This window comes from Rattus rattus, chromosome 16 (assembly GCF_011064425.1).
Source record: "Rattus rattus isolate New Zealand chromosome 16, Rrattus_CSIRO_v1, whole genome shotgun sequence".
Classification (NCBI taxonomy): Eukaryota; Metazoa; Chordata; class Mammalia; order Rodentia; family Muridae; genus Rattus; species Rattus rattus.
In genome coordinates this window covers 12,315,025-12,326,353 of record NC_046169.1, presented here as the reverse complement: position 1 = coordinate 12,326,353, position 11,329 = coordinate 12,315,025, and the positions used below count along the sequence as shown (strand labels likewise).

Genomic DNA, 11,329 nt, shown 5'->3' with positions numbered 1-11,329 from the left:
TGGCGAGACTTCTAAGTGGAAGTGAGATGGCCTCTGCTTGGAGGAAGTTTACCGTCACTTCGGGCTATATGGAGGTGGGAGCGCTGGCCCTGCAGCCCCTCAGCTCCTCAGTAGGAGCTTTATCTCGACTTAAATGGCTGCAGCTAGACCTTGGCAGACCCAGAGCGTTAACTTGTTTCCATGGGCTGTTTTGGAAAAAGATGGCTCCATGCTTGCTGGCCCTGCCAGGAGTGTTGATTTGAAAGGTGCCTGGCTTCTTGGCAGACTAGGGATGTGTCATGAGGCAGAAAGGAGAGACGCAGTGGCCTCCGGCTACCCTGGCTATCCACTCTCTGCTTCCTATGGTATACTTTTGGTATCTTTTAAAAAATGGTGGAAACTGCTACAGGCTGCACTATGCTGTGTGTGTGTGTGTGTGTGTGTGTGTGTTTTGTTGTTTTTCTTTTAATGAGAACAAAGATGGGACAATTGGTATCTTGATAATGTGACAAAACCATGAAGATTCAACCTGCGATATTTGTCATGGCGTACCCACAGAAGCGTGACGTTTTCGACCCAGGTCGGAGAGGCTCCCGTGTGCCTCAGGGCAGAGCTGGTAACTGGTCAGAATGCTCAGGATAAGTGGCTGACAGGGCTCAGCTGTAGATGGAACATCTGTCCCAACCCTCCCACCCCAAGAGTGTGCGCGCGGAGAGATTGCAAAAGTCTGAGGATGGTGGGGGAGTGTTGTGGTTTGCCTTGGGGTTTTCTCTGAATTTGTTAAATAAAGGCAAGAGCGTGAGATTTGGGCAGAGGTAGGAGTTGGGAGTGAGAGGGGGATTAGATTCAGAGGTTAGGTTGACAGTTGACAGTTGGAGACAGTTGAGCAGAGGGAACCTGAGGAGGGGGGGGGTGAGGATTGACAGTTGAGGAGGAGGGTTAGAGAAGAAGCCAGGAGGAAGAAGAGGGGGAGTTGGAGAGACGATGGGGAACTGAGAGGAGTTAGAGGTACCAGGGGGGAGAAGAAGCTGGAGACTTGGTAAATAAAAGGTGCAAGGGATGAGTAATTTGGGAACTGGGATTAGGACAGTGTAATGTGGATCTGCCAAATCTAGACGCTGGATTGCTTTAATGCTAAATGAGTGTGTGTTTTTTTTTAAGAAAGAGTCTCAATTTAAGTAAGTGTGGCTGGGCTGAGTTTATGCCAAGATATCCAGCAGATATCTGGGGCACTGAGGTGTGGAACCCTAGCAGGGTAAAAACACCAGTTGTATGCTCTTTTGTGTAAGAGTCTCAGTATAAGAAAGTGTGTGGCTGAGTTTATGCCAAGATATCTAGCAGATATCTGGGGCACTGAGGTGTGGAACCCTAGCAGGGAAAAACACCCTGAGGGAAAACATTCCACCCCCGGTTTTCGTTTATACATTTTTACTTTTACTTTATTTTTATTTATTTACAACAACAGGGGAGAGCCGTGGAGTGCTGTCCTTCGAACAGGCAGGGTGTTGAGCTCACAGGCCCACAGCAGCTGTGGTTTTCTGTTACAGGATCAAACCGGTAAACACTCTAGCAGGGCTTGCAAGGGTAGGTGTGGCTCCTGAAGTCCCACCCATAGACGGGAAACTATGTAGTTAGCATCTGGTATGGGTAGAAAGGGTCTCATTTCACCTCCCTTCAGAGCATACATTCACGTTGGAAACCTCAGCCCATTCCCACCTTGACTGAGTTGCTTGAAGGAACCCCAGCTAGTGGGACTGTGGGATAAGAACCTCTGCAAAGGACTAGACCAGCGACGGAGAACTGGAGAAATTTTTTTTTTTTTTTTGGTTCTTTTTTTTTGGGCTGGGGATCCAGAACCCAGGGCCTTGCGCTTCCTGAGGCAAAGCTCTACCACTGAGCTAAATCCCCAACCCCAACTGGAGAAATTTTAATGCAAGAAAAAGAACTGCGTGTAGTAGGAGTCCTGTCTCCCTAGACCCAGCCTGCCTGGGGCGTGTGCTTTGCGCTTCCTCTAGGGCTAGCAGCCACTCTGGCTGTTGGAGGCCTGTAGGTAGTCACCAGTCCCTGTCCGGTGCGGTTTACATTCAACTGCTGCTCGGAGAGCCTTGGGCCCCAGGCTCTGTGACTGCTCCTCTCGGTTCACACCAGCAGAGCCTGACCTTCCACCAGGTGGCTTCTGGCAACTTTGTTGCCAGAGGCTCAGGAGCCCAGCGTGCCTGTGTCTTGCTGGTCAGACTCAGACATGCTCACAGCTGGTCCTCGTCCACCCAGATGGTCTTGCGCTGTTCCTCCACAATCTTGTCTTTGAGGACTCGAAGCAGCTCCTCCACGCTGCTCCACATTTCAGCTTCCACCGTGGCGTAGAGGCAGGGCAGAGCCTCCAGCTCCTTCTCTTTGAGCCTGCACACACGCAGGAATTCCTCTTCTGTCTCTGGCCTTGGTAGCAGCTTCCTGGGGAGTGGCGGGGTGGGCATGGAGAGATAGCAGGGGTTAGTGCTAGGATCATAGCAGAAAGTATACTCACTAATATTTGAATTCAAGGCTAGCATGGGCTACATGGTGAGAACCTTTCATTCCAGAATCGGGTCGTCGTCCCAAATTGAAACGCTGTTCTCGTTAAACACAAACTCTCCCCCCCCTGCCCCCGCCCCCTTCAGCTCGGCTCCTACCATTCTGCTTCCTGTCTCTATGAGTCTGAAACTTTAGGGAGTTCCTGTAAGTGGAACCATATGGTGTCTGTCCTCCTGGTTGATTTCATAGCATCCTTTCCTCGAGAATCACCCATATTGTGGCAGGTGTAGGAAATACTCTCCTTTTTCAGGAGTGAATACTATTTCACCAGGCTAACCTAAAACTTGCAGTCCTCCTGAGTGGCTGGGATGTAGGCCTGTGCCACCACATCTGGCCACTTCCCTCTTTGAATTCGGTTTTCTTATGTACTTCATCTCAGTGACAGGAAGTCGATAGACCCTCTCCCAACCGCCACATCCACCCCATGTGTCTTACTTATGTGTACCAGCATCTGCCCCATCACGGTCCCAGCATCCAGGAATTTTGGAAGGGCTGAGTGAGGATGGAGTGTGGGACAGGTGTGGGGCGTGTGTGGGGACTGGGTGTCCTTACCTGAACCGTTTGATGTTCTTCTCGCTCACCCGGATGAGCAGCACTATGGGGTACACCTTGCACTTGATCAGGTCGCGCACGCAGCTGATCCCGGCCTCCAGCAGGCAGTGTTTATTCTGCAAGCATAGCAGCCAGTGTCAGCCCTTGTGGGTGCCAGGCTGTACTAGGGAGCTTCGAAAGTTGGTCTCGGTGAGGTCGTAGCCCCACTCCTGAGTACTGCTCTATCCTGCTGAGCACACTGACACCGGCCATCTAGGACAAGCCCAGAGGGGCTTGCAGTGGACACTCACTGCCCCCTCCAGCTGTCCAGGGTATTCCTGGTAATAGGTGGGAGAACAGAAAATGCCAGAAAGGGAAGGTGGCTGGGGGGGGGGTCCTTGGGGCTACCTGTTTAACTGGGAGTTTGTGGAAAAGGGTGATTCTTACATGGCTGAAGGCATTATGTATGAAAAAGACACCAAACTTTACATCAAAGAAAAAAATGCACAATTACCATCCTAGCCCTAGGGAGGCTGAGGCTGAAAGATGGAGAATTTCAGGTCAGCCTGGGCTACATGGGTAGACCCTGTCTACATGACCAAGTCAAACCAAACAAGAAAAAGAGCTTAGAAATCTGGGTGTGGGTGTGTGTGACTGCAATTCTAGCATGTGGGAGGCTGAGGCAGTAGCATAATGAGTTTGGGGTCAGCCTGGGCTACCTAGTAAGAATCGAAAATAAAAAGAAGAAAAAAAAAGAAAAAGAAAGAAAGAAAAGAAGAAACTATAAAAAAGGTAGATATGTGGTACACATCTGTGATCCTAGTGCCTGGGAGGCAGAGACAGGAAGATAGCAATGGAGGGTAGCCTGGGTCACATAACTAGTTCCAGGATAGCACGTAGCAAGAGCTTATCCAAAAAAAAAAACAAAAACAAAAACAAAAACAAAAACAAAAACAAAAAAAAAAAAAAACAAAACAAGCCAAGGTTGGAAAGATGGCTCAGTGGTTAAGGACACTGGCTGCTCTTTCTAGCTCCAGTAGATGTGATGCCCTCTTCTGACCTCCATGGGCATTACTCCATGGGCGCGCGCACACACACACACACACACACGCACAGACACAAAAAAAATCAAACAAAAATATCTTTAAAAAAAAAACAAGTAAAAAAAACACTCCAGAATATATTCTTGAATATGCGTGTGTGTACATATATGTGTGTATGTATATTTACATGTGTATGTATGTATATATATGTATATGTGTGTGTGTATGTATATGTGTATTCAAGTGTGGCAGCACATGACTGTAATTTTTTCACTTAGGAGGTAGGAAGAAGGAGACTGAAGTTAGTTTTCAGGCCAGTCTGATCTACACAGTGAGACCCCTTTCAAAAAACTAGAGAAGGAAGAGGAGAAAGAGGAGGATGAAGAAGAGGAGGAATCGAGAAGAGGAGAGGGGAAGGGAAGGGAAGAGAGAGGGAGAAAGGGAAGAAGAGGGTGGAGGGGGAGAGAGAGAGAGAGAGAGAGAGAGAGAGAGAGAGAGAGAGAGATTATAGTATCTCTATGAACTTACTCTCTGTACATACTGTAGACCTGGCACCCAGGCCTCAGGGAGACACAGCTTAATATCCCCCCACCCAGACTTTCTTCCCCCAACCTGTTTGCTCCCTCCCTCCCCTTAACCCTGGCTGGTGGGGCTCCACTTTTCCAGTACAATGCATCTTGTCTGTGGTCCACTCACTTTCTCTTCTCTGTGATCAAACCTTCCTAACAGGACCTGGCTTTCTTTTCTGAAATATGAAATAGGATCGCAGGTAGCCCAGGATGGCCCCTAATTTCCTATGTATATGGCTCACATGTTTTGTGTGTGTGTGTGTGTGTGTGTGTGTGTGTGTGTGTGTGTGTGTGTGTGTGTGTGAATGTGGATGCAAAACAAGAAATATCAACCAACATCAACCACAGGGGCTGGCTTCCTTGTTTCTTTTGAGATAGGATCTCTTTATTGGCCTGGCCTCACTGATTTGTTCAAGCTGGTTGGTGCTGGTCAGTGAGCCTCAAGGACCTTTCTGTTTTGGTCTTGGTTACTGTTGCTGTGATGAAGTGTGACCAAAGCAATTTGGGGAGGAGAGGGTTTATTTGGCTTACAGGTCCATATCACTGTTCATCATCAAAGGAAGCCGTGGCAGGAAATCAAGCAGGGCAGGAACCTGATGCAGAGGCCATGGAGGCTGCTGCTTGCTTAGTTTCTCCTCACGGCTTGCTCAGCCTGTTTTCTGTAGAACCCAGGAGCACCAGCCCAAGGAGAGACGGCACCACCCACAATGGGATGGGCCCTCCCCCATAAATCACTAATTAAGAAAATGCCCTACAGCTGGAACTTATGGAGGCATTTTCTCAACTGAGGTCCCCTCCTCTCAGATAACTCTAGCTTGTGTCAAGTTGACACAAAGTTAGCTGGACCGTCTCCTCTCTCTCCTTCCTCAGTGCTGGGATGCAGTATTTGCCACCATGCTTGGATCTTCATGTGGGTTCTGAGGATTAAATTCAGCTCCGCATTCTTGCATGGTTGTAATCAATCAACTCAGCCATCACCTCATCGGCTGGGGAATGACACCCAAGGCTGTCCTCTGATCTCAGCACACACATATATGTATATACACATGCACTTTCTCAAACATGAACACACACACACACACACACACACACACACACACACACACACACACACACACACACACACCCTTAGCTGACATGAACCAACACCAGTACACTGGCAGAAACAGAAAACAGAAGAGGGTCCGTCCCAAAATACAAGCCCACATCAGAGATTTGAGGATGAAGAGTGGAGGCGGAGGGTGATCTGGGCTTGAGAAGAGAGAAAGGATGGACACAGCTGTGGCCACCCACCCTTGTCCATGACCCAGTGCCTCACAGAGAGAGATGGTTGGGTAGTGTCTTAGTCTGGCCAGTACCCAGTGTCCCTCACCTTGGCTGCCACAGCCTCAATATTGGCAGGGACAATGCACTCAAAGGTGTTGGGGTTCTTTTCTCGGGAGTAGATGATGGTCTCTGTCTTCTGTTTCCGGAGGTACTCATCTCTTGTGACAATATCTGCAGAGAGGGGAGTTAGTATCCAGGGTGGCAAGCGCTATTTGTGGTAGATTGTCCCTTCCAGGCCCTACCTATCCCCTCCTGGGTGCCATATAATATTCATCTGGTCCTTTTCTACTCCATAGTGGGAACTATGGAACCTGATCTTCTCTACTAGCTATAGAGGCTCCCTGGTGATTGGGGTCAAGGTCATGGTTCACAATCGTTATGCCAGACTATGCAGCAGGGGCTTAGTGGACACTCATGTTCTGGCTTTTCAGCTGTGAGTGTCACTGGACAAAGGAGCCCAGGCATTGTGGGGCAATGTATGATTCAATAATAAAACTCACCCGTAGAGTCAACCCCACATACGTATCCACTCATTTGTCTATCCATCCATCCATCCATCCATCCATCCATCCATCCATCCATCTGTCATCCATCCATCCCATCTGTCCATCTATCCATCCATCCATCCATCAATCCATCCATCATCCATCTCTCCATCATACATCCATTTATCTACCACCCATCCATCCATCCATCTGTCCATCCCCATCCATCCATCTGTCCATCCATCCACCCATCTATCCATCCGTCCATCCATCCACCCATCTATCTGTCCATCCATCCGTCCATCCATCCATCCATCCATCCATCCATCCATCCATCCATCAATCCATCATCCATCCCTCCATCCATCTGTCCATTCATCCATCCATCCATCCATCCATCCATCCATCCATCCATCCATCTGTCCATCCATCCATCCATCCCATCCATCCATCCGATCCGTCCGATCCCATCCATCCATCCATCCATCCATCCATCCATCCATGTCCATCCACTCTCCCATCCATCCATCCATCCATCCATCCATCCATCCTTCCATCCATCTGTTCATCTATCCATCTGTTCATCCGTCCATCTATCCATCCATCCATCCATCCATCCATCCATCCATCCATCCATCCGTCCATCTGTTCATCCATCCAACCATCCATCTAACCATCTGTCCATCCATCCATCCATCCATCCATCCATCCATCCATCCATCCATCCATCCATCCAACTGTCCGTCCATCCATCCGTCCATCCATCCATCCATCTGCCTATTCGTCATCAACAGAGCTATACATCTGTCCATCAACCCATCCATATGCTATCCAACTATTCATCTCTTCATCCACTTACTCATCCAACCATTCATTATCTACCCATCCATCTATTTAATCATAACCTGTCCATTCATTCACTCATTCACCCATCTCCCAAGTGTCTGCCATCTCTTTACCTGCTACCTTTCCCTAGCCACTCATCAATCCGTCATTCATCTACTATCTACATTTCCATCATCTACCACCCACCCATTTACCCATCTACCTACTACCCATTTCCATCTATCATCATCTGTCTTTCTGTTATCCTTCCATCTGTACATCTATCTATACATCCACCCATCTGTCAATCTGTCCATCCATCCATCCATCCATCCATCCATCCATCCATCCATCTATCCATCCATCCACCATCCATCTACATACCCCCCCACAGTATCTTACTCATGGTCAAGCATTAGGATTAAAAATGTGGTGAAACACATTGCTGCACCCAAGGAGCCATGACCCGGCTGGAGATGAGGATGTAGATTACAGATCATTACTAAGTGGCTGCTGAGTGGGTAGAGTGAAGGGTGCCTTCTGTGAGAACACTGAGGAGGAGTGGAGTTGGGGAGGAGGGTGGAGACAGGCTTCCTGCCTCAGATGGAGGGGGAGGGGGAGAGGCAATGGAAGAAAGGGGAGGGGAAAAGGCGGGGAGGCTGAGTCACTCTTGTGATGGGCTCCGGAAGCCTGTGTCCCTCTGCCATCTGGCCATGCTCACCTGACTTGCAGATGGTGAACTCCATGGCGCCCCCTGAGTTGAGCAGCTTCTGCACCAGCGTCTTAGCCAGCATGGTGGGCGTGAAGAGCACAGGCCTTCGGCGCTCGCAGTGGAAGGCGCGCACCAGGCTGTAGGGGATCAGGGTGAGGTTGCGGCTGAGCTCGTTCTCAGGGTCCAGTTCTAGTGGAAAACAGAAACAGTGGTCTGTCAGAGCCTGTCCTGCCCTGGGGCACACTCAGGCCATGGAGGCTTTGGTCACCCTTGTGCGCCCAGGAAGCCTGGAGGCCTCTGGTGGTGGGGAAAGGGACATGGGTATTTCAGAGCTACTCTGAGCACCCAGAGGCACTGCCTTAGAGGTGGCTGTAGGAGAGACACAAAAGAGCCTTGATGGCTTCTGAAGTCCAGGCCACCTCAGTAGACCAAGGACAGCTTCTTAGAATAGAGCATGGTCTGCGGAGTACAGCCAAGTATTCTGTAGTGTGCTTTCTAGTTGAAATGTTCCCTCCTGGTGGGGGCCACAGGGCTCACTAGGGACTAATGACTCGGGGGGCTCAGAAACCTGCTAAACTGAAGGAAGGGGTGGGCTGGCTCCAGAACCCATGTAAACATCCTGCATCAAGTCGTGTGCACTCATAATCCCAGTGGCTGGGAGGCATAGTCGTGTGGATTGGATCCCCGAGGACTTGCTGGTCAGCCATTTTATCCTCATCAGGGTGGCTAGGCCAATGGGAGAGCTTGCCTCAAAAGCAGGATGGGGGCTGAGGAGATCATTGGCTCAGCAGTGAAGAGCACTTGCTGCCCTTGCCCAGGAGCGGAGTGACTCACAGCCACCTGTAACTCCAGCTCCAGAGGGTTCAGCGCCCTCTTCTGGTCCCTGTGAGAACTGCACTCATGTGGCAGGAGTGTGTAGACAGATAAATGAAAAGTAAAACAAAACAAAACAAAACTTTAGCCAAAACAACAATAACAACAGAAAAGCCATTATGGCAGACGGTGACTGAAGAACAGCTGAGGTTCTCGGACCTCTATGGCCACACAAGTGCTCACGTGGTTACAGAGGCAGCAAACCATTGTTAGGGATGAGACTCTACAAGTTATGCAGGGAGCTCCAGGGGCGCCACCTTAGTGAGTCATCGCCTGCGCTGTGGTGGGACCTTTCTGAAGATACTGTGGTCTGAGGTGCGCATGCTTCTGACACCAGCCCCAGAGAACTCACTGGTTCTCCATAGTAGGCTTGGCTGGACTTATTCCTTTGGTCAGTGTTGCCCTCTCTGTCAGGTATGAACAGGTAGGGACTCCCCCAGGGAAGCCATGCAGTGAGAGGGTTCAGGAAGACAGATGGGTGAGCACAGGAGGACAAAGATGGGTGAGGACAGGAGGGCGGCAAGATGACAAAGCTTTGTGGTCTGTCACGGAAGGCAGACTCCTCCATTCTCCTGAGTCCCAGGACTAGGGGATCCGTTAAAGACCTATTTCCCAGGACCAGGGCCTGCCCCTTTGCTCCTGGCCTTCTCAGCCTGGGAATAAAGAGGATTTCCTAATTCCATATTCAAGGTCAGCCTCTCTGTTCCCAAGAGAGCCCAGCCTGGATGGCAGAGCAGAGAGGGCTCACCATCATCTGGGGGCTAGGGTGTGGGTGACTTTTTAACCAGTCAGATAAACAGTCAAAGTTATTCATTGGGGAAATACATCAATAAATACGTAAGTCTTGGCACATGGCTTTGGTCAATGTGGTCTTAAAGGGACGATGACAGGTGTCAGTCAGACCAGAGCTGGATGAGGATATCATCTTGGGGAGTCATGAGGGATAGGAAGATGACAAAATTTTAGGGTGGCAGGGCTGGGCGGGCCTTCTTATGCATCCTTTTGCTATTTTCTTTTCTTTTGTTGGAGATAGGGGTCTCACTATGTGGCCCAAACTGGCCTTCAACTCTTGGCAATTCTACCTCAGCTGACTAAATCCTGGCGTTACAGAGGTGTGCTACTATGACTGACTTTCCCCCTCCAACTGTGTGTGTGTGTGCATGTGTTCACACATGTGTACGTGTGTGTGCCTGTGTATGTGTCTATGCAAGTATGTGTGCACACACGTTTGTGTGCACGTCTGTGTGTGCAAGTGTGTGTGCACGCGTGTACGCAAGCCAGAGGCAGATATTGGGTGTCTCACTGGGTGTCTTTCCCACTTGCTCTATGGCTTGTTTCTTCAGACAGGGCCTCTCATGAAATTAGAGGCTTAACAATGTCCAGAATGGCTGGACAGTGAACTCCAGGCATCCTCCTGTCTCCGCCTCCCCTAGCTGGGGCTATAAGTTCAAACTAGAACGATGCCCCTTCCCTTGTCTGTTCATCCTGCTAAGCCTGTCCTGGGGACAGATGTGGCTCCACGGAGGGTGAGGTGTGTACCAGACATGCCCCTGCTGGGCTGTAGGGAGAGGCCAGGAGGTCCTCACACACCTTCATGCTTCTCGGTCAGGAGTTTGGTGGCATCCAGCGAGGACCGGGAGAGGCTCCCCGGGGGACTCCCAGAGATGATTCTCACGCGCTCATTGCTGTTCATTCTTTTGTACTTGTTTTCTGACCGACTGACAAACTGTGGAGAGAAGGAGGTGTGGCAGGTGGGCGGGGCATAATCTCTTGGTTTGTGCCAAGATTGACTTGTACCAGGCAGACAAAACCTTTGTCCAAACCTTGACTCTATTCTGCAGGGTGCTCAGGGCTGATCGCCTCTGCTGTAAAAAGCCAGCTCCTGCACGAGACTCTGGAACACTCTAGTTACCGCCCCATGAAGACACCATGTGCAGCTACTGTTCTAGCTGGTGAGGACCCTGGCTGGCAGCCTCTGGGGTCCATACATGCTGGAAACCTCTGAGTCCCCCGCATTGTTCCCATGACCCTCTGGGTTCTGGGATCATGGCTTCTCACACAGTTCATATATACTTCTTTGGTACAGAGTCCAGGTTCCCACAGGGCACCTTTGAGTGTCTCCTTGCTTCAGAAGAGCTTGCCTCTTGGGAAGGAACCCAGGGCTTTGAGTATGGTAGGTAAGCATTTAAACAACTTAGCCATGCCCCTAGCTTAGCCTTGAGTCTTTGGCTGAGACCCTGATGGCTCAAGCTTGACGCATGGGCCTGACAGTGTCATGATAGATGGATGGCTCTGCCTTCTGGAGGCCTTAATGCCCTGCAGGTCTCCTCCCACCAGGCTGTCTCTGTCACAGAATTTTGTCTATCTGGGATCTGGGGTCAAGGTGTTAGTTATTTCTTACTGCATTTGAGTGTA

At 50.0% G+C, this 11,329-nt stretch overlaps 1 protein-coding gene across 1 annotated transcript in view; it reads right to left on the bottom strand.

The window, feature by feature from the left end:
* Positions 1 to 1,893: 1,893 nt before the first annotated feature.
* Positions 1,894 to 11,329, bottom strand: part of Card11 (caspase recruitment domain family member 11) — a 63,349-nt gene continuing 53,913 nt past the window's right edge. Inside the window, exons 20-24 of the mRNA XM_032887082.1 lie at positions 10,505 to 10,640; positions 8,051 to 8,230; positions 6,066 to 6,190; positions 3,103 to 3,218; positions 1,894 to 2,430 (exon numbers count right to left, since the gene is read on the bottom strand). Coding sequence (XP_032742973.1) covers positions 2,226 to 2,430; positions 3,103 to 3,218; positions 6,066 to 6,190; positions 8,051 to 8,230; positions 10,505 to 10,640 — 762 coding nt within the window. The 3' untranslated portion in view covers positions 1,894 to 2,225. The remainder of the gene's footprint in view (positions 2,431 to 3,102; positions 3,219 to 6,065; positions 6,191 to 8,050; positions 8,231 to 10,504; positions 10,641 to 11,329) is intronic.